General features: G+C 40.6%; 1 protein-coding gene across 1 annotated transcript in view; it reads left to right on the forward strand.

Annotated features, from left to right (window-relative positions):
- The first annotated feature begins 975 nt into the window (after positions 1-975).
- Positions 976-23,462, forward strand: part of DIAPH3 (diaphanous related formin 3) — a 213,683-nt gene continuing 191,196 nt past the window's right edge. The window contains exons 1-3 of the mRNA XM_036393070.2: positions 976-1,125; positions 12,062-12,094; positions 22,555-22,728. Coding sequence (XP_036248963.1) covers positions 976-1,125; positions 12,062-12,094; positions 22,555-22,728 — 357 coding nt within the window. The remainder of the gene's footprint in view (positions 1,126-12,061; positions 12,095-22,554; positions 22,729-23,462) is intronic.

Raw genomic sequence — 23,462 nt, forward strand, 5'->3', positions numbered from 1 at the left:
AAGGAGTCAGTGCTGCGAGGAGGTGCCCAGAGAAACCACCAAGAAGGTATGGGACTTTTGCAATACGATGACAACATAGATCAGGTATTAGAAAATTATTTTCACTGTTAAGATGGGCAAGTGTAGGAATAGGTTGCTTGGGGAGGTGATGGAGTCCCCATCCCTGGGGGTGTTTTAAGAGGTGGTTTGGATTTTTGGACTGGATGATCATAAAGGTCTCTTCCAAACCTGATGATTCTACGATTCTATGTAATAATACATATTTACATATGAAAGTCAGTGCTCTAATTATAGAAAAAAGCCATATAGAAATAGATGAACCACTTTTCACCTGTTAAACAGCGGCTCGAGGTAAGGAATCGGAATTTTTAACAAAGCCACTTGTTGGAAATCGGCATCCTAGGCCAAACAGGCGAGGGACCCGCCCCGTGATCAGATCCTGAACATTCAGGATGCAGAGAAGACAGGATTTGCGCGATGAGGACACAAGCTCTCCCCTCCTCAGCCCAGGGCCGCCGTTCCCGCAGCCCCACGGGACGCTCCCGTTCCTGGCGGGGCGCGGCCCGGCGCGAGCGGCTGACTCACCGCAGACGGGCGCAGCTCCCGCCAACCGGGAGGCGCCGCCGCGGCCGCGCGGGCGCGGATTGGCCGGGGCGGGCGGGCGGGGGCGGGGCCGGCGGTGGCGGGACGGTTCGGACGGCGCGGACGTTGCCGCGCTCCGCCAGCCGCGGCCGTTGGGAGCGCGCGGCGCGGGCGTGGCGGGATTTAGGAGCTTCTCCCGGCTAAATCCTGCGCTGCGCTGAGGCCGCGGCTTTAGCGCTCAGCCCCGCTCCTCCCCCCGCGGCGCCCTGCTGGCCGAGCCCAGCTAAGCCGCGCTAATCGCGGGCGCCCAGCTCGGCCGGGGCCGCCGGGCCTGGGCCCGATCGCGGCCGGCGCTGCCCTCTGCCCATGTCCCTGCCTCGCCCGTGCGCGGCCATGGAGCCGCCGCGGCCGCGCTACTGCGCCCCGTCCCCACCGCCGGGTCGCGGCGGGCGGGAGAACAAGGGGCTCCGTCGGAAGGGCCCGCCGGGCACCGGGAGCGCCGGGGGCCCCGAGGAGGCGGCGGACAGCAGGAAGCCCAAATTCGTAAGTACGAGCCTGTCCCGCGGCGGGGGTGCCCGAGGAGTGGGGCCTGGCGGGCCTGTGCCGAGGGGGCCCGGCCGGGCGGTGATACCCCCGTCTCCCTCTCGCCGTCCTCTCCGGGGCCAGTCACTGCCTGGGGCTCGCCGAGACCGGGCACTGAGTGGGAATACGTGGCACAGTCAAGTTCAGCTGGGCTTCCAAGGCTGATCCCGCCTAGTCCAGCTCGCCTCTTGCTTGCGCGTGTGAAAGGACGCAGCAAGTTTTCAGCTCTCTCCCGAGTGCTTCATCACAATTGCCTTTGCTTGCTGCATGCCAGCTATGGTTGCAAGGGGAATAGAACAGACTTCCCCTCTTAATGTGTGTGTAAACGGTGTTACATCTAATAGGACTGCGGAGTTTGTTTTGTTGTTGTTGTGGGATTTTTTTTGTGGTTTTGTGTGGGTTTTTTTTTTTTAACTTGAGTGATATAAACTCTACAGTGTAAAAACTGTCTTTGAATTTAAAGGACTTAGTATAGTTCTCTTCCGTAGGCCTGCTTTTACAAGCTTTTGGCTAGCACACCAAGAAATTGGGAAACTCAAGGTGGCTTGTCACGAGAGAATGTGTCTGCAAGATGTGCTCTAACCAAAGTGTACCCAGAAATAACCAGTTTTTGTTTGGACATGATGAAAATTCCAAGCATTAGAGTTGAGACCAGCATATATTCTACAGGCCTTGTATCCACGCAATCAGTTGGGTTGGAAAACACCTCTGAAATCATCGAATCTAATCTGTGACTGACCACCACCATGCCAACTAGACCATGGCACCAAGTGCTGTGTTGAGTCTTTCCTTAAACACTTTCAGGGATGGTGACTCCACCACCTCCCAGGGCAGCCCATTCCAATGTCTCATCACCCTTTCTGTGAAGAAATTCCTCATTATGTCCAGCCTAAACATCCTGTGGTGTAGTTTGAGACTGTGTCCTCTTATCCTGTCGCTGGTTGTCAGGGAGAAGGGGCTGATCCCACCTGGATACAACCTCCTTTCAGGGAGTATCTGCTGCATGCAGAGGAAATTCACCCCGTGCTCATATTTAGGTGGTGCGTGTTGATCTTTGTTCAGCTGTCTCTGATCCCACCTGCTCTAAACTGTTTTTGTTACATAATTACAAAAGAGATGCTATAACGCTTATATTAGACACTTGATTCTAAGGTGTATTTATGAAATGTTCAGTACTTGAGTGCCTGGCACTGGTGCACAGGTTCAAAAAAGTTAGCCAATAAATGGTATCAAACAGGCTGGCCAGACCTGTTCTGGAAGGTCACACCTTGCTCCTGGAATATTCCTGTTTGCTGCAATCTTTTTGTATTGTGGCTGCAGAGGCTACTGTTTGAACCATGTTCCTGTGCCTTTTTCTGCATGTGAGAATGGGCATAATTGAAACTGACCAAGAGCTGTTTGCTTGGCTTCGTAAGTGGCTGTGTATCTATCCACTGGGGACACGTGTGTTTTAGTCTGGCAGGTGACATGGCCCCTCACCTGATGAGGCTTTCAAAAGGGCTCATGATTGTTCCTGTATTCTGAGTTAGATGTACAGGAGAAATAGCAGCAAGATATTCTCAAGAGGTCAAAACATCAAAAAAGACTTTACTGGCAACCTCAGACAATCAAAGATCTTTGGCAAAAGGTTTAGTGCAACATTCAATCAACATAAAGTTCATCTCTAAGCATTAACTTAGCCCATTCGACTTGGCAGACTTTAGGCCCTATTAAGTTACTCAGAAATTCTAAGAAGTGGGAATTAAACGAAAAAGGAGAGCACGACAAAAGAGACATAAAAAAGGACACGTATAGCTACCAGCTGCTGGGTTCCAGCAGTGCTCAGCTGACAGAAGTTCCAAGAGGAGGTAGGGTGAAAACATGTGCTGGCCTTGGGTTCAGCTTTAAATACCCCTTGGCCTTCTGGGGCCCCTCCCCCAGGTGGGACTTCTGTTTGTTTGGCCACTCAGGAGCTGGGTTAGGGGCTCCAGAGGCCAGGTGTGGAGCAGTGCCTCCTCTGTGCCAGGAATTGGCAGCCAGTGTGGGGCTGGGATACTCCAGGAGTGGGGTGTGTGTGCCTCACCAAGGCAAGGGCCAACCAGCCCCTTGCCCCACACACACGTACCCCAAAATGTCTCATGACCCCAGATCTTCCCAGTCACTCACAGCATGCTTTAGTATATGATCTGTGAGGAGAACGCCACGTGGTCTGGCCACCGTAAAAGATTGGATGGTGTTGCTGTATGAGTTGAGGGTTGGATTATTCCTTTTGTGAGAGTCATTGATTTTTGTGTGTTTGTGACTGACAAGAGCTCTGGGTTGAGAGGTTTCACTTACTACCAGTACTTTAACTGCCAAGTTCTTATGCAGATATCACAATGGTTTTCATTTTTTCCTATAATCATGTGCTAAAACAGAAGTAGTGTGTTGCTATCACGTTCAGTTTTGCTAATCGTGTTAAAATGGCAGTACAATAGTTTATAGGGAGAAGAATGTGATAGATATGTCTATCTATAGATAGATATGTGCTAAAAGCCATTGAGACTTTTTTCTTAGATGAAATCTCATCTTTTTAGTGAAAGAAGGCCTTTTCTCTGGTGCAGGTGAGCCTGTTGGGCATATGTCTAGGATTGCCAGGCTCTGTATGGGTGATTTTGATAATGTGTCAATATAGGTATCAGCTAACTGTTTTTTAAGGTCATGGTGTTGAGGTCACAGCTACAGAAAATAAAGGGGGCTGAATTTGGGGTTCTGACTCAGGTTTATAGGGAATATAATAATTTTGTAGGTAGGTGTGAATTTTTTTTTTTTTTTGCTTCTTCCTGTTCTCCTGCCCAGTTTCTCTTTAAGCAGGGATAGGTGAGAATGCCCTTAATTCATGAAAATGCTTTGTCAAACTGCAATTTTCAAAAGCACCATAGTCCTAACGATAGTCCTATTTTTCATCTTTAAATAATGCCTTAAACAAAGATTTTATCCTTGGATGTTGATAGGGACTGAAGATTTATGGATTGAACATGGATTGTATTCTAGGTGTGCCATAAACTCACTGGGTGACCTTATTGTCTCTACAACTGCCCGGAAGGAGGCTGTAGTGAGGTGGAGGTCAGTGTCCTCTCCTTAGTAACAAGTGACAGAGCAAGAGGAAAGGGCCTCAAGTTGCACCAGAGTAGGTTTAGATTGGATATTAAGTAAACTTTCTTCACTGAAAAGGTGGTCAGGCACTGAAAGAGGCTGCCCAGAGAAGTGGTTGAGTCACCATCTCCTAAGGTGTTGAAAAGATGTGTAGGTGTGGCACATTAGGATGTGGTTTAGTGATGGACTTGGCAGTGTTTGGTTTATGGTTGGGACTTGATGATCTTAGAGGTATTTTCCAACTTGACTTCTTTGCATCTAACTCTTTCTGTAATACATTTCAATGTAATTTTAATAGTTATATTAGTTTTGTGTCTGAATGTGTAAAGCCTGGCTCTCATGCCTTTGGGCTCTCTGTAATCCAGTTTTAGATTTAGCTTATGCCCTTTTCTCTGTTTGGGGTATTTAGAGTGCCATACCTCATGTTACCTCAGTATTATTTCTATCTGTGTACGTTTGTCAGATTAAAGTAGCTGTTAGATTTATTGACCTCAAGTAATACAGATTATGTGAATGTAATATTTCTTAGTGTTCAAGGCTTGAAAATAAGTTCCAGGTTGGACCCTTCCAGTCAATACAACATATTGATCTGTCATAGCAGATATGCTAATCTGGAAAATAATTTTGATTCCCTGACAAACCTTGAGGTGAAATTGGATTGCTTATTGACAAAGGTGACATCATTAACATGCATCTCATCTTTTTTCTCCCTTCTAAAGAAAATTCTTTTTTAAATGAGGAAAATACAGTTTTTAAAAACCCACTGCATATGAGGGGTGGAGGGGGGAGAAAGAGGCATTGCAATCAGCCACTATAACTGTTTAGCCCTGTCAAATGAGGCCTTGATGGACTCTTTTTGAATAAACTAGCTTCTCAAAAGAAGTGAATGAGTTTCAAGTCTCAGTTGTCTTGGTTCTTTTGCAGAATAATTTTAGATACTTTTTTTGAAAGAGTGATGGTTCATTTTGAGGCACATACCAGCATGACTTTGTTCAACAGGTCCAAATTTTTAGAGGAGTGGGACTTCTAAAAGGGTAAAAGAATTTCTGTGCTACTTCAGCTTATTGAAAGCTCATCCCTAAACCCCTTGTGGGATCTTGTGAAAAGAGGAAATCTACAGGATGGCAGATATTTCACCTGTTCTCTCTGTATACATTGATTGAGCAAGAAACTTCTGAAATCTGCTAGGGCAAGGTGGAGCAAAAAGCAATTGTTTGCCACTTGCTCTCCTTGATTCCCCCCCCACCTTATTAATGTTTGAAAAACATTACAGTGCGTGCTGTATTATGTGACTTCCAGCTGCACTTTGCAGATACTACATATTGTAGACAGTGGTCCTCAAGAGATCAACTTCAATTTCTAGCTCAAATTAGTGGTGTTTCTATTAATTTCAGTATAGTGTTGACCTGACTTCAGTGCCTTTCAGGTTATGTTTTTGATTAAGTTCTTTATGAAATTTATGAGTCAAGAAGGGTTTGTTTACACCAATCTGTTAAAAATAGACAAATTAACAGTTGCATTTAACAGTGTCTATAAATCAAAGAAAGATGTAGTTAAGAGGAAAAGCACTTCCATTTCTCTGGCATAGAGTAGAAAGGTAAGACCAATCTGTGTCAATATCTTTAATTACAAAGTGACTGAATTATTGCTGCAGTTATGCCGCAGTGTAAGACCTTGAATCTAAATTAGTCTTTTAAAGAAATGATTGCTGAACAGATGTTACCTAAAGCACTTTATCGCAGCTTTGTAAAATTGTAAATTCTTCATGCTGTTATTTTTGTTGGCATGAATTAACACTGTGGGTTATGATACTAAATTTTAGTGCTGTGTTCTAGCACTTTGTTATATGATCTTACCTGTAAGCACCAATTTTGCGTTTAACTCATCAATGCCTAAAGAATATCACTGTGTAGAACCTGTCATGTTAAGGTAGTTTTGCTCCTGATTGCTTTTCAGACTGCTTTTCAAGCAATAGAGACAGAGTGTGTGATAAAGCCATTATCTAAATGCTGAAGTAGTATATTGGAAATTAAAAGCAAGAAATGGTGTGCAGTTTGTAAGTTGCATTTTCAGACTGAGGTAGCAAAATTACTAAGGGAATATTGTTACAAAGGAGATCCTAAAGTGATAGCATTTTCTGTAATCATCCAATTAACTTTTCTCTGAGTCTACAGGTTTCTTTCAGTCCTTGATTTGTTCTTCTACTTGTGTTTCTGCTGGAGAATATCCTTTGGGGGAAAAAAGCAGCTAATGTTGAATCTTTTTTTGGTGATAATGTTAATGGCAATGCATTCTTGTTCACTTTCGAATTTACAAAGGTGCAGAGGGGATTATGTGTTTATATGAACATCCCTAGTCTTCGTTGGTCTTGTTTCAGTGTTCATATTTTGTTGGTCTTTCTGTTATACTAACAATGCCCATCCCTGCCAGGCATGATCTGAGTTTAAGTACCAAACAATCTGTGTTTAAACTATCTGCTTTCATTCAGAAAGTTAGATGAGCAACATCACTTTGTGCTTGTGCCATGGTGAAAAGATGGTGCCATGCTCCCTTTGGTGGAGTGCCAAAACTCTTAGATGATACAGACTATACTCAGTATTATACTAGGCTAGTCTTCACTGGTTCCAGGCCACACTGCCCTGTAGTGCTGGTGGAAAAGCTGAAGACATGGGATCAGAGTCCAATGTGAGATGTCATTCTCCTGAATTCTGATCCTGTTTGCCTGAACTGCTCGTACCACACCTAGAGAGAATTTTGTCCATAAATATGCATATGTAAAGACAGGGAAATAGATGTAATGACACAAAAGATCGGACTAGTACTGTTGATCCAATTAAGTAGGATTTGTCATTGCTTTGCTTCACTGTCTCTACCTGGATTTGACTGGGGTAATTATATAGGCAATCCCTCAAGTTATTACATTCTATCTAGCAGATGAACTTCAAGTATGTACTGCTGTTTGGATGTGCAATATAGATCATAATCATCTTGTGTATTGATACATGGGCAACAAGATAATGTTGCCCCATCACCCTCCCTGTTTCGCCCCTCCTCCCTTCCTTGCTTTTGATGCCGAGGCAACGAGATAATGCTGGAGCTGTGCAAAAAGCTGTAGCTGTGCGGAAAGAAGTAGTTACTTTGTAACAGGGTGTGTGAATGAAGCATTTTTTTAGAAATTAGCAAATTTAGCAGAGCAAGCTAACTGCAAAAAGCTAACCACTGGCTGTTTGAGCAGACAAGCTTATAGAGCATGTGCGGAGACAGAGGTGAAAAGTTCACACCCGAGGAAGACTTCTGAGCCTTCATCCAAAACGACCACCAGGAGGCTGATGACCACCTTGTTCAGAAACCACGTATGTGCTACAAGAGCTTATGTAATTGTTAGAAAATATGAAATCAGAAATTGGAATATGATAATTAGAAAATATGTAATTAGAAAATATGTTACAATGTGAAGGTTAGGAAAGCATAATATGCACATTAAGTAGAAAAAGTATAAAAGCTTATACTGTGCGAAGAATGAAAGAGTGAGTTTGTGGTGGAGCTATCCCACTCGCTCCTGGCGCTGAATAAAAAAATACCTGCTCCATAGGCCTTATTCTGTGGAGTACAGTTTTCTTGCCTAGTTTTTCAGGCATAAGTATGACAATAAGATTCTTTACTGTGGATGTATATGAAGCTTAATAGTGTTTGGCTTCCTTTAGCTGGGTGGTGTGAAAGTTGCCTCACACCTGTCTTCATCATGTGTGACCTTTTCAAGAGGCACAGTACTCTTTCTGTCTCAGGAGCAGTCATCTTGTTGCTGTGCTTGTGCTGTGAAACTCAGCCCTTGTATCCTGTTGTACCTTTCAGCTTCTGTTTAAGACTCTCACTATCTTTGGAGTTTTGCCAGCTCATCAAGAACACTGTATCGCATGCTGCATGTGTGTGTATGTCCTCTGTCTTATGACACTGGTTATTTAACAGTGTGACTGAGGGACATCATCTCCCATAAGGGCTGATTCTGTCAGATTGCTCGCTTTCTTCAAAAATGATATACCTGTGCATTTCTTACTCATTGGACTTAGCTTTAAGAGAACTGCTTCTACTCAATTGCAAAACAAAATGACCTCTTACTCTATGTCCTAGACTAAAAGCTAAGGTACACTGAGGAGTGCAATTTTAAAATTTAGTTTATAAAAGTGTTTGTATAGCTGAAGACTAAGCACTGGTGTTACTTCTGCTTTTCTAACTGTAGGTGCAACTGACAAGTCTCTCCTTCTGAACTGTCCTACGTAACTCTTTAATCTCTTAGTGCTTTCGTATATCTCTGACTAGAAAACACAATGTCAGCATACTTAAAATATTGATAATTTGTGTTTCAGGTTTGCATATCTACTTTCTACATGATAAACAGACTAGAGGAACACTTGTACATAGCTCCTATGCCTTCAAATCAATAATTTTGTTATTGTGGAGTAGTTAATGGAAGGCTCAGAATAACATAGAAATATTTTCATCCACTGTAGCATTGAAGCAGTATTCTGTAAAATTACTTAATGTTTTTAGCAGTGACTGAATATTATAGGAATATTACTTAAGTCATATTTATTTACTTGCGGGCCTGTGTTTAAGGCAACCTGTTCACTTGAGCAGAATGTGTCTTTTGTGAGCTGATATATCTGAGCCTGAAAATAGAAATACGTCCCTGTGGTAATAAAGCACTCTACCTGGTATTTACTTGACTCCTAGTCTAGTTATTTGTACCCTTACTAGAAATATGTTTCCTTTGGCTGTCAAGAGTAAAAATATGCTCTTGTTCTTGAGCCACAGCACTCCTGTGCAATGCCATTAAAAGATCCAGTGTGGTAAGTTTCTTTGATGTGGTTTTTGTTGTTAGGACCACATGCAATGTTCTACATATCTGTATCCTTGAATGCTATAGAAGACCAGTAAAGCTGTCAATTGATTTTACCTTTTACAGCCTTCTCAGAAGAGAAGGACTTGGTGAGGGAGAGGGGAGAAAGAGATCCCCAGTTCCGTTTTAACCAACTCCTCTGACTGAGAAGCATTATAACATAAAGTTTACTAAAGAAGTCTTTAGAGATGTCTTACAGCAAGTCATTCAGCCTTTTGAATTCTGAAAGAGCTGAACATTAGGTTGTAGTTTGCATGGAATTTCTTCTCCTCTATAAAGTCTCTAAATACGTCACCAGTGTTGATATTTGATGCTGGTTAAGTAGATTCTTACTTAAGAACCTGCTTTTTGCACTTGCCTTCAAACTAGGCTCCACAACTTTTTATGAAAGAAATGCTGATATTTTTAGACCTCTGTACTAGGTATCCAGTAAGATGAAGACTTTGAGAGGAGGCTCATATCTATGTTGATTTGTTGTACTGTTTTGGTGCCCTTACTTGGTTGTGTGGTAGTTTTTTCACTAATTACTCAGATGACTTGGGTCAGTGAGGTGTTCTGATATACAAAATGGGAAGATTTTCACTCGTTGCCATACTAAATTGCACTGCTGAATTTCATGACTTAAATGAAAAATAAAATACTGGCTTGAACTATCCCACTAACTTCTGTCTTTTTCAAAGAACAAAACCTGAATCTGAAATTGCCTGGTTACCTGCATGATGATGGTGTCTTGTATGGAGCAATTGCAAAACATCCAACATCTGTTCTTAAGTGGAAATGAACCTGATGTTGTTGCTTTCCTGCATTTTTTTTAGTGGAGTGTACATGAGTTTGATGTGAATCTTGAATTTCCACTCAAAGCATAGAATGCAGGTGGTTTTCATTCTAAGCAGATTATGTAATCTCCTGCCATGTTAGAGGAGTTCCATGATGGTATTTGTGCATTGCTTAAGGCTCAGTGATTTAAGTCATCTGTATAAAAAAGGAATAAATTTCATGTTCTTCTCTACCTAGTTGCACTGTCAGACCATATGTTAGTGTTTTCTCTTGCAGTTTTGCTCACTTAAGGATAGAAGTATTACACCAAACCTTGGTAAATGAAAAGTCATGAGCTTTTGCAAATGACACCAGTTAACACTTTTACTGTCTTTGCAGATAATTAGCAGAATGGGAAAAGCAAGTAAGAAACCCCAGTTCTATAGCAGTGTGTGAGGCAAAAGTCTGATCTACCCCTGTGGCAGGAGAACACCAGTGAGAAGACTGGGATACAGATCTTCAGTCTCCTGGTTGGATTGGAATAGTTCTTTTCATTTATTACAAATCCTCCCTATTAGAACATGGAATGGAATTATCATAAAGGCTCAGTAGTGACCTAGCACCTTTTTAAACTTTTTTTTTGTTTGTAAGAATGTAGAGTGTCACTGAATACTATGTTTCCTTGCACCTCATTTGTCTTTTATTTTTAACTCCATAACCATTCATCAGACACTTCTTCCTCAGTTTCTTGACACTTTTCAGACTAGACCTATTGTGTGATAATATTTGACTTAACACATACTGTTCTTTAATTCTGAGGGATGAGCCAGAGAAGATGTCAGAAGTAATGGTCACAATCATAGAACCATTAAAGTTGGAAGCCTCTGAGATCATCATCATTAACCTAGCACCACTACTTTTGCTGCCAAACCTCAAGTGTTATGTCTCTGTCTGCCTTTTGAACACTTCCAGAGATGTTGATTCCACATTTCCCTGGGAGCCTGCTCCAATGCCTGACTACCTTTTCAGTGAATAAATTTTTCCTAATAGCTAAGCTAACCTCCAGTGGTTTAACTTGATGCCATTTTCTCTTGTTCTGTTGGGTGTTAACTGAGAGAAGCGACTGACCCTTACCTTGCTAAAACCTCCTTTCAGGTTGTAGAGAGTGATAGCCAATTATTGTTGACTTGGTGAAGAGTTTCCAAATCTGTTAATTAGGATATAGTTGTTGACAGTTGCTGTAGCTGTGGCCAAGCTGTGTACACTAGGCAGAGAGGGGAATCTAAGAGAAGGGTAAGAGTCTACCTCAATAAGTATCTGACTTCACATTCTTGATATTTTCCTGCTTAGTCTGGTCTCAGCCTCCTCATAAAAATGATACCTGGGATCCCTGCAATACTGACTCATCCGTTGCCAATGTTCTGTGCTGCTCTTTGGTTTTGTGTAAGAGCTGTACATCCTAACACTTGCTGTGTTTGTAAATATGCAGTGGAGAGCAAATATTGGTTCAGAAACTACTGTTTTGAGTGATCTATAGATTTTTTTGGATGCTGCTATTATTAAATGTTTAGTTCAGTTTCTGCTCACAAGTTCATGTTCTGCTCGCATTACTTGCATTACACAGAGGCATTACTTGAGAGTGTTCAACAATGTGAGTAGTTTGAGTGTTGCAGCTTGATGGATAGTTTTGAATTCTTGAGGAGCTCTGTGTTCTCTTATTGAGTTTGAAATCTCTGGATGATTTGTTGTTGGTGTCCCCACAGCCATCTTGAGAAGACACATGTCTTGTATCTGAATTTCGAATGCGCAGGTTGTCTGTATATTAAGCTATAAAGCATAATTTAGTTATGAAATATAATAAAACACAACTTCTTTCAAGCTGTGTTTGGTTCACAGTCTTTTGATATTCTGTTGGAGGATCAAATGGAAGATTTTAAAAATCTGTATAACTTGCTGTGCATTGTAAACCAGCAAAGTACAACTTGCCAAGAAACTTGGTTCATTTCAGGTGTCAGGATTCAACACTGTTTACCTTCCATGTGATTTTGAATTAAAGTAACTATAACTAAGCTTAATTTTTTTTTTTTACTGAACAATTTTGACATGACTGCTTTCCTGTTTGATTTACAGCACTTAAATATCAAGACACTGACAGATGATGTGGTAAGACAACTTCAGTTTTGCTTTGGCTGGGCTAAGCAAATAACCTTACTGCTAATGCAATAAAAATAACCTTACTAATACAGGAAACTATCTTAACTTTGAGGATAATTTAGTTAATTGGCAAAGTCTCACTGAACTGGTAATTAGCTGTAACATAATCAGTATAAGTAGCAAAAATGTATGGATGGCTTTGAAGTATGCTCTAATCACAGCTAAATGAGCCTGACACAGGTAATTGTGCCAATCTACATGCAGTATAGTTAAGATATCTGTGATTGCATGTTTAATATCAAAGTTACTTAGGCTGCATGGCTAGCTTAAAATAACATGTTTAACAAAGTAACATTTGCTTGTGAAACTCATTATTGCTTGTTCAAACCACCTTAAGTATATTCAGTGTCATGTTTAACACTGTTTCTCAAATTTGATCAGAGATGAGGTTCTGTATCTAACCATAAACCAGATTTTTTTCTTGCTCTTGAAGTTACCTATTTCACTTCCTGTACTATTCTTTTGTGCATAATATTTTTTTTCTTAAAATACATAATTTTACAAAGTCTTTGAATTTGCCTAAGAAGTAATGTTTTGTCATCACCTAAAGATCAGCTGTTATGACTTCAGTGCTATACAGAGTTCTCGCTAAAGTACTTCTGTGTGTAGCTGGGAGCTGAACTGCAGAGAGATTTATGTCTATCAGTCTTAGTTTTACTTAAATCATCTCTTTCTATTTCCTTAGCAGAATTTCATTGGATGGAAATCGTGATTAAGAAATTTGAGTTTGCCTGGCTGATAATGCAAGTTTAACTGACTGATAATACAAGTTTGATTGTATAAACTTGTGTTTATCTTGAAAGACTAAGAAAATACTATCAGCTTTCTGAAAGCAAAATTATTTTTTGGTAACTAGAAAACAAGTTTTGATAATGTTGTGTAAGTGCTGTAGTTGGGATACACGAGATCTTGCTGTTTGTTTTTGTGAGGTGCATTTTTTTCCTTTTAAGGAGGCTAGACTGCTGCCTTTTTGCACTTTACAAAGCTTATTGGACTTGTCCAGCTTGTAATCGTAGCCCCAAAAAATTGGCAGGTTTATTGTGGATTTTGGGGATAAGAACAAAAAGTCTGTCATCTCTGTAGTAACCAAACTTTGCCCCAACTCTTTAAATTTCTCAGAGCATGAAAAAGGCCCCTTCACAGAGTAATGAAACCTCATTTGCAGGATAGTACCAAATTGTTCATATGAATATATATTTTTGAAAAGGGGAATGACAGCTATTTAGTAAAAGGCTAACAGTGAAATAAATTACAGCACCACAACATTTGAGAACATTTGAATACATGTCGGGGGGATATTCTGTTTACTTGCAGAATCATCTTGGAATGAGGGTATGTTTTCAAATGGACACTTTTTATTCCTCTCAGTTTTTTGTTGGTTTAATCTTTCTGTGTGTGATTTTGGGACAAGGACAAAATTTGTAGTAAGAGAAGGTAAAGAAATTGAAGGTTTAAGATGACTGGATTTTGTAGCTTTCAATGAAATAATGTATTTCCTTTCTTCTCATGGGCAATTGCTTGCATGTTAACTTTCTGCTTCATTATGCTTTATGAAATATTTATATTTCCCAACCCATTTCTTACAAATACAGTTGTATGTTAGTGACCAGGAACTTCTTTTGTTTTTAAATTCAGGTATGTTAGCAGCATGTTGAGAATCTAAAAATGCAGGCTGTTTCTCAATACCTAAATTGGATTATTTGTGAGATGCTGATGAATTGTCTACTTTTAGTGATAAATCCTCATTAAGTTCAAAAACCTTGGTTTTTACACAGGTGCTTCTTTTAGCTTGATTGTTTGCTATCTGGAAAGATGGCAATTGCATTCTTGCTCCACAGGGAAATGGAAAGCAGGTAGCTGAGATATCAAATTATCTCTCCCAAGTGCTCCATATTCCAACAATCACAGAATCATCAATGTTTGAAGATACCTTCAAGATCATGTAGTTCTACTGTCAACATAGCACCACCATAATCACCCCTAAACTATATCAAGTGCCACTTCCAGGTGTCTTGTGAACAATTCCAGAGATGGTTACTCCATCATGCTCCTGGGCAACTCATTCCAATGCTTAACTACTCTGGCAGTAATTTTTTTTCCTAATGTCCAATCTGAACCTCCCTGGGTGCAACTTAAAGCCATTTCCTCCCATCCTTTCACTTGAGATGGTGGAAGAGGCCACATCCCACCTTGCTAAAACCTTCTTTCAGGTATTTGTACAGAGCAGTGGGATCCCCCTTGAACCTCTTCTACTCCAACATAAACATCCCCAGCTCCCTCAGCTGCTCCTCATAGGACTTGCTTTCTAGACCCTTCTTTCACCAGCTCTAAACACACTCCAGCACCTCAATGCCTTTTTTGTAGCGAGGGGCCCAAAACTGAACACAGGATTGAAGTGTAGTCTCACCAGAGCATCACCAGCGAGATGGTCACTGTCCTGGTCCTGGTGGCCACACTATTTCTGATACAGGCCAGGATGCCATTGGCCTTGGCTGCCTAGACACGTGCTGGCTCATTTCAGCCACTGTCAACTAGCACCTCCAGGTCCTTTTCTGCTTGGCCATGTTCCAGCCACTCTGACCTCAGCCTGTAGCTCTGCAAGGGGTTTTGTGTGACCCAGATTCAGGATCTGGCACTTGGATTTATTTGAACATCAGGCTGCTGTCCGCAGTCCATTGATCCAACCTGTCCAGATTCCTCTGCAGAGCCTTCCTGCCTTCCAACAGATCAACACTTGTCAACCAGTGTGGTGTCGTCTGCATACTAACTGAGAGAGCACTTAACCCCTCAGTCCAGATCACTGATGAAGATATTTAACAGGACTGGCCCCAATACTGAGCCTTGGGGAACCCCACTTGTGACCAGATAGCAGCTTGATGTGGCATCATTCACTACCACTCCCTGGATTCAGCCATCCAAACAGTTTTTCACCCAGCAAAGAATGTACCTGTCCAAGCCACGAGCAGCCAGTTTCTCCATGGGAATGCTGTGGGAAATGGTGTGAAATGCCTCAGTGAAGTCTAGGGAAGCACCGTCCACAGCCTTTCCCTTATCCACTGACTAGGTCAAATGATCATAGAAGGAGATGAGGTTGGTCAGGCAGGACCTGCCTTTCCCAAACCCATGCTGGCTGGGCCTGATGTCCTAATTGTCCTGTACATTCTGTATACTGACACTCAGGATGATCTGTTCCAAGACTTCCCCTGGTACCTAGGTTAGTTTGACAGGCTTGTGGTTCCTTGGATCATCTTTCCAATACTTCTTTTAGGTGGCCTTTATATTTGCTAATTTACAGTCAACTGGAAGTTCTCCAAATAATCAGGACTGCTGGTAAATGTTTGAAAGTGGAATTGGCGAGCTCTTTTACCAGCTCTGTCATTATTCCCTGGTACATCCTATCCATGCCCATAGACTTGTGGGTGTTTAACTTGCACAGCAGATCACTAGCCATTTCCTCCTGGATTATGGGGGCTTCACTTGGCTTCCCATCCCTAACTTTAATCTCTGGGAGTTGGGTTTGCTGAGCACAACTGGTTTTGGTATTAAAGACTGAGGTGAAGAAGGCATTAAATACCTCAGCCTTTTTGTCATCCTTGGACACTACACTACCATCTGCAACCAGCAAAGAATGGAGACTCTCCATAGCTGTACTTTGCTGGTAATGTATTAATTGAAACTTTTGTTGTCTGTAACAACAGTGACCAGGTTCCAGTTTGGCTTTGACTCTTCTACTTTTTCACCTTACATAACCTTACAACATCCTTGTAGTCCCCCCAAGTTATCTGACCCTCCTTCCAGAAGTGATACGCTTTTTTTTTTCCCCTCTTCCCTCTTACTTCTCCCCTGCAGCCTGAGTTTCAGCCTAAAGTTCTCTGTTTAGCCAGGCTGGTCTTTTTCTCCACTGGATTTCCTTATGGCATATGGGGACAGCCTGCTTCTGTATCTTTAAAATTTTCCTTATTACCTTATTTCCTTATTCTGTATCTTCAGCCTTCCTGGACTTCTTTACCCTCCAGAATTGATTCCAAGGGGCTTTGTCAGTCCATGTCCTAAAAAGTAAAAATCTGCCTGCCTGAAGCCCAAAGCAGCAATTCTTCTGGTGCCCATCCTTACTTGATTCAGAATTGAGAACTTTATCAATGTTGTACTGCTTGTGCCCAAAATGGCCACCATGCACACCATATCACCCACTAGTCCTTCTCTGCTCACAAAGATGTATTGGGACAGCTCCCTTGGTAGGTTGGGAGGGGATTCACCTGGCACCCCAAGCAGGGACCTACCTCCATTCTCCCTGTTTCTTAGGTCCCCTCCTGCCTATTGGGGGTGAGGATCTTCCTGAGATGCAGTTTGCTGGCATGCCTGTCTCAGCGGTGGCAGAGAGAGAAGAGAGTTAAGACTCAGAAAGGTTAAAAAAACCTCCATATTAACAGAATTTTATTAAAAGATATCTTATGTAGACAAAAAAGAAAAACATACTAAAATTACTTGGAGCATCAAATTATGCTGATTTCGTAGCAACTGCTTTAAAGATTAGAAAGGCTGTATAATTTTCAGTATATAGAGAAATAAGATTCAGAGTGAAATATTGTCTACACTTTTAGGATGTGATTGTGCACAAGTCTAAAGTCTATAAATTTAAAGATTGGTAAAATAATCTCTGAGATTGAGTTTATTAGGAATAAGAAGTCATTTTATCAAAGGGATTCTTCTGTGTATCTTGGTTTATGCAAGTCTTGCTCTTCCTAAAAGCTCTACTGCTAGCTGTGGAATTTCTCACATACTAAGAAGTTAATCTTGTAGAGCAATTTGACTGTAAAAGAAAGAATATACTTTTTTAATCTTCTGGAGCTTCAAGGAGGAAAAATATGTTAAGAGGTCTTTGACTTAGAGTCATTGGAAGTAACTTCTTTGATCTTTTGAGAAGTATTTCTGCTGGTAAGTGGGTTGCTTTAAGTTCTGAAGATACTGAAATAAATTGTTGCAACCCAGTTCATCATGTTGGTTGCCTATCCAGTAGGAATTATAATTATTTCAAGTGAAGACACAGGATTTGGTCCACTTTGTATTCTCCTTTTGTTCCTTCCTATGTTGTTAATGTTCCCCTAAGCTTTTGTTGTCTGTTAGCATCAGGGTTTTACAGCAGACTTTGATGACTGAGCTGTTGGCTTCTGTGACTAAAATGACTGGCAAAATGTCTGTGAGACTGAGTTATTCTGTAGTGCTTGAGCAGATCTTTCAGATGTGAAAATGTGTTTACTGAGTATATAGATAGCAAGCAGTGAAAAATGTGAACTTGAAAATAAAGGGTGGCAGTACTTTTTGTCCTACATATCTGTAAGGCAGAGGGAGAAGAACACCCGGTAAAAGAGCAAAAGCTATAAGCAATACTCTTGGCTTTATGCTTTCACTCAGGAAAGGAATATTTTCTACCTGTATATATTTCATATCAGAACTCTTCTAAAAGACTGAGCTTAGTGATCACCATCAGTGTCTTAATGGTCCATACATATATGAATATATTTTTTATATATATGTGAATGTGTGTGTCTCTTCATGAGAATGCGAGTGAAAGAAAGAAGGTTGTTCAATACTTCTAGTAAGATATTTTAGGTTAAACCATAATAATTCTGTAATGCTCTGTCTTCATAATAAGGTATCAGAAGTTGTGTCCTCAGAAAGACAACCTATGGGGAAGAGACCTGTGTCAGGGACCGAAAACGGGTCTAAGGCCTGATGTATTTGGTCTGCAATTGTGCGCGTCAAAAAGATAATGTAGAAGAAGAACTTATTGTTAGTTGGTAGGCCTAACCTTCAGAAATGAAACTATGTATCAGTGGAATTCATCCTGTGAGAGGGGAATGATAAAGCTGTTGTTGGCATGGAGGTGTGATCCTGGGCCGTTGTGACCTCATCTCATGCACTGGCCCCATGTGAGATGATGTTGAAACTGGCCACTCCTAAGGGGGAGATGTAAGGGTGGTGGAGAGAGGATGACATGATGCACATGGTATTCATCAGGGAACACCCTGAAGGTGTGTGGCCCTCCTGCCTCTCCCGCTCAGGAGCTGTGCTCTATCTCCTTCTGCTCGGCAGCTTCTCCAACATCCAGGGGTTGGTATGTATTTATTGCAAGCATAACTAATGAAATGGACTTGCTTTGCTATTCTGACTGCATCTTGAGTTTTTTGTGCGCAGGCATTCTCCTGAACCCATTAACAATACCTTCCTACATCTTTCTTCCCTCCCCCTTTCATTCCTTCTCCTCCTGACGGATTACAGTAGCCTTTGAGAATTTTAAAGATTTTGAGTACCCTTGAAACCAATCTGATCTTTTTCTTGGAGCCAGTATATTATTACATATGGTTCAGGTCTTGTTTAAGATCAGACTCTTAATTAAGAACATCACCCAGACATTTGCCCAAAAGCTGGATAGTTTGGAGTGGAGGAGTGTGTGGCACTGTATGGGCCAGTGTCTAGGGCAGTGGTCTGCATTTGCACTTTACCCCTAGCAAGTGCATAATCCAGAAAAACCAGTGACAGTTTTGGCCTTGGAAAAGGTGTTCTGCCACCCTGGCAATGCAGGAGGATCCGAACTCCTGCAATGTGTTGGGGCCTGGCCCAGGCCTACTGAGCCATGCCCAGCACTGCCCAGTGCCCTCAGGAGAGAGAGAAGGTCTCTGAATCTGACAGTGAGACACCAGGCCCGCAGCTGTTCTAGTCACTGTGACAGACACTGTGGTTAGTTCAAGCCTGATGACAGAGCCACTGAAGCAGAGAAACAACATGTGCTGGTGTTGCTTGGCCCTATACACAAGCAAAAGAAATGTATATGAAGGTAACTGTTCAAAAAAGATTTAGCAAAAGCAGTCAAGGAGAACAAGGAGGTTGGAGAGGGTGGAGAGGAGGAAGAAGCAGGGCTATCACAAGGGCCATTTTCAGTGCTGTTACTAAGGCCATCACTTACAGTGATAATGAATGTGGCTTTTTACATGTGTGTGCTGGATTTCATTTTTGAGGAATTTCTTAATATAGGAATAGGTGTTTTGATGTATTAATTAAGGGAGAGATGAGGGAGGCAGGGTGGCAGTGAAGTAACACCTTTCATTCCTGCATGCATAGCAGCTTTATTAATAGGTGATGTCTTGATAAGCTGTAGTGCCAAAAATTATTCTAGCGGTAACTAATCCATTGATTCCTGCATTACCAAATGTGTAAGTTCAATATATACTATTTTCTTATGGAGAAAGGTATAAGAAGTCATCACTAAGATCAAAATCAGAGCACAAAAAAATTTACTTTCTAGGGACCTGATTAGTAAGTGTGGTGAGTCAGAAAGTTTGTATTGTGGATCTCTGTGTAACTTTGACTTTTCAGGGCCATGGTGTGGGGCATAAAATCACTTTCTTATTTCATGAGCTCTCAGTGGAATAATAGTCAGCCTATGAAATAAGCCAATAAAACCTTGCCATTCATCCTTGATGGTTGCTTGATTTTGGCTCATACAGATATTTTTCTTAATTTCCTAGAGCACTATTGCTGTATTCATCTATATGTATCCATTGATAAAATAAATACCAAAAAATAGAAAAGATGCAAGGTCAAACCTGCTTTAAACTCTAGTGAAACTGTATCAAAGCTAAGCTTAGCTATAGCCTGTTGGTTAGCCTGATTTAAAATGTTGTGGTGTAACATGGAAGAGTATTGAACTTTTTTTTGCCGTTTCCTCCTCTATGCACTTGGATTGCCAGCAGCATCAGTGGTAGATTTCATTACACCCAAGCAATGAAATTTCTATTCTTTCTGTATAGTGCTTTCTGTGGACCATGAAATTATTTGCCTGTGTGGAATACTGAGAAGTATTAACTTTTCTGAAGCACTATCAGTGTATAATTTAAAAGGGAAGTATATGTAGAATATCCACACTCTACTGCTGTGCAAATCTTGTTATGAATTCCCTTTTATTAAAGTATGGGAATCTTCTTTTTAGGTTGCATTGTTTTAAATTATTTAAAATAATTACTTTGACACATGTTTAAATGTATTTATAATCCTATTATCTCAATTTGTCTTAAATGTTCTGTCTGATCAAATATATTCCAAGATGTGCTTTCCTCCTCTAGGATGAGTGGTATAGGATTTGGTGAATATGGGGAATATAAAGGTTACAGCATAATGTATAATGATGCAAAACATCTACTAGATATTCAAGAGAAGATTAAAACCAAAACATAAACTAAAAATGGGAACAAGTGAAATATCTCTTTTCAAGGAGGAATAGGCCCTTCTCCCTGAATAAGGGAGCGGTTTGTTTCTGGAGACCTCTGGCACTGCATGCAGTTCTGCCTGGCCAGAACTTCTGTTGCTGCTGCTGTGTGGAGCAGGAGAAGGAAGAGGAGACACTTGGGGAGCACAGACGGTAAAGAAGGGACTGAGATTTTTCAGGAGATACTGGAAAAAGAATTTAGGGCACAGCTGTCTTAAATGTAATTTGTTCGCTGTTCACAGATTCATGGGCTGAAATCCATTATTTAGCCAAAGTGTCTTCCCTCTACACCTGTTGTCTGTATGTGAACCAGCTGCAAATACAATGGCTTGTATCTTAGGTTATGCACTTAAAAGTGAAGATATGGGGGCATGGAGAAGCTACTGGCTAACTCATTTTTTGGAGCAGGCATGCTGCCTTTCATCAGTACTTATGAAAGACATTGCTTGAAAAGAAAAGTCTCAAATAATAGGATTTTTTTACAATTCCTGTCTAGTCACTTCAGTTTGAAGTCTGGCTTCATCTCCCCATGCTTACCATAGACTTCTGATTTTAAAAGCAGGAAGGGAAATTGCTTCCCAGTCAAGATGTAAGATGGTTTTTGTTACTGATGACTACTACTTCACTTCCAGTGATGTTAGCCTCCCTTTTGCTTTTGTTGCATTCTTTGTCTTCCTGGGTCTTGCCTATGTAATTATTCCTGTAGAGTATGCCATTCCTCATTGCCTGCTGGTTTGATGTGACACAGAAGGGCCCCATCATCCATGCTGAGCTCTTTTATGTTTATGCTATATTAATTTTCTGCTTTTGCATGTTCTACAACCATCTGTGAGTAGCTTACAATCTATTTCTATGTTCCAAAAACTGTTTCTTTTCAATTTTGAACTGGAAGAATTAAAGTCTTTATATTTTTCCTCTAAACCTCTCTTCATGGATGTCTGATACTCAATTCTTGCTCTGACTGGAGTGGAGGACTTGTACCCAATTTTTGCTACTGATTTTCTTTGCTCTCTCTGATCTTAATTCCACAGATGCTATAATAATTTTACTTGTCATTTACTTTGGTAACTGATGTACTTGTCTCAAGATACTTATCTTAAGGATATATTGAAGCCTCAGAATATTTTTGCATAGCATTCCAAGACGGAAGTCAGTTGATATGGTTGAAATCTTGTCCAAAATCTCTTATGCATCAAATGTTTCCGTAACTTTTATTTTGTGTTGAGGAATGTGATGCTGTTTGTATGTGTTCAAAAGGGTGTTACAAAGATGATGATGTAGCACATCTCATTAGGTGTCCACTGCTTTTGCCTTCTGTTGGTCCTTGCCTCCGTGTGCCTTAAAGCACAGGCTCTAGCATGGAAAATGTTTAAAGTTTCATTTAGTAACTCTTGATCAAAAAGCTGGTAAATATCTAACCAGTTTAAAAGCCCACAACCCAAACCACTTTTCTAAAGAAGGTTTTTGGCTCTTGGAAGGGTTAATAAAGCCAGAGTGATTGATGTCTGCTTGGGATTAGTCATAAGGATCATTCATGAAATCATAAACATACTTTATGTAGCTTTAATGGAGGAGTCAATGGTTTCTCCAAAATGACTTTCTAAATAATTGGAACAAAGGCACTAAATTTTGTATTACATGATGCAAAAAGAAATAGAAATATAAAGAAAATAAATAGAACAGTGTCTTAGTTATGCCAACTTGTATTTTAATAAAAAGTAGTTTCTTTGCATGTCTATATATTCTGTAGCCATATTAGGAGTACAGCTGTTTCTGGGTAACTAAAACCACTTTAAAACTATGCTTTTGGTAAATCAGCCTGCTTTCTCATATTCTACATGTAACGCTTGGAAAGAATTCTTCATAAATTGGTTTTGTAGACATCTATTCCTCCAAACTTTCTGTAAAATTCTGATGTTCTGCATGATTTCTTTATAATGTAATGGGATTCTGGTTGGTTAACTCCAGTGCTAGGCAACTGACCATCATATGTATCTTTAGGAAAATCCTTTAGAATAAGGCAGTTAAAGAACAGGTAAGCTACCACAGAAAAATAAGGATTTTCAACTTCCAAGAACACCCATGTTAATTAGGGTTACACGGAACGGAAACAGTATGTGATATATTACACCTTTTATATTTTCAGTTGGATAGATTTGCCAGTATAAGAATTCCAAGAAGTAAAAAAGAAAGGCCTCCTCTGCCACATATGAAGCAGTCACACTCTACAGATTGGTCATCCACACCCATGGACCTGGAGGATTTTGCTACAAAACCACTGTCGGAAAGGGAAATCATAGCACTGTTTGAAAAAATGATGGTAAGAGTCTTACACTTTCTTTTACTTAAAGAATGACAACATGGCTAAGTGATAGGTGGAACAAGTATTCTTCTGTGCATGTGTTCTAATCTTTACCTGAATTTTTAATATAATTGTTGTTGTGAGTTGTAATTGTGTATTTATTAGGGTGTTTCTCAGGAAATAAAGTATTGGAATTATTTTTGCAAAATTTTGGTCCAATATATTTAAACAGAAATTAGAAATGAGATTATGCAGCATGTTTTGAGGAGGAACAAGAAATGGGGGATCTTTCTTCCTTTTAAGATGATCTGAAACTTTTACAAAGAGATTTTATGCCTTCAAATTTCACGGTCACATTTACTTCTCAATTTATATGCCATGTCACTCTTGCACAAAAAGAAAGAATTGCCTCCAAAGCAGCATTTGTCTTTAAATTTGCTTCTTTCCTTAGTTGTCATTGTTAGTGCACTACAAAAGAGCAGTCACAAAGACCACGTGGCATTGGTAGCACCTCAGTAGGTTGAGCTTTTTGTCGTGATGATGACATTTTGGGCAATTGAAAACTAAACACAAATGGCCATGAGAAAAGAGTGACTTAAATCTGAAGAGCACAAGAGAACACTAACAAGGAGAATGATGCCCAGATTATTATTTCTTTCTCTGCCTCACAGCAAGTAACAAGGAACTCTTGAAATACAAAGGGACTACCAGGGACTGGCATGTGGAGAAAATGCAATGTGCAATGAGAGAAG

The sequence above is a fragment of the Molothrus ater genome, chromosome 2 (assembly GCF_012460135.2).
Source record: "Molothrus ater isolate BHLD 08-10-18 breed brown headed cowbird chromosome 2, BPBGC_Mater_1.1, whole genome shotgun sequence".
Lineage (NCBI taxonomy): Eukaryota > Metazoa > Chordata > Aves > Passeriformes > Icteridae > Molothrus > Molothrus ater.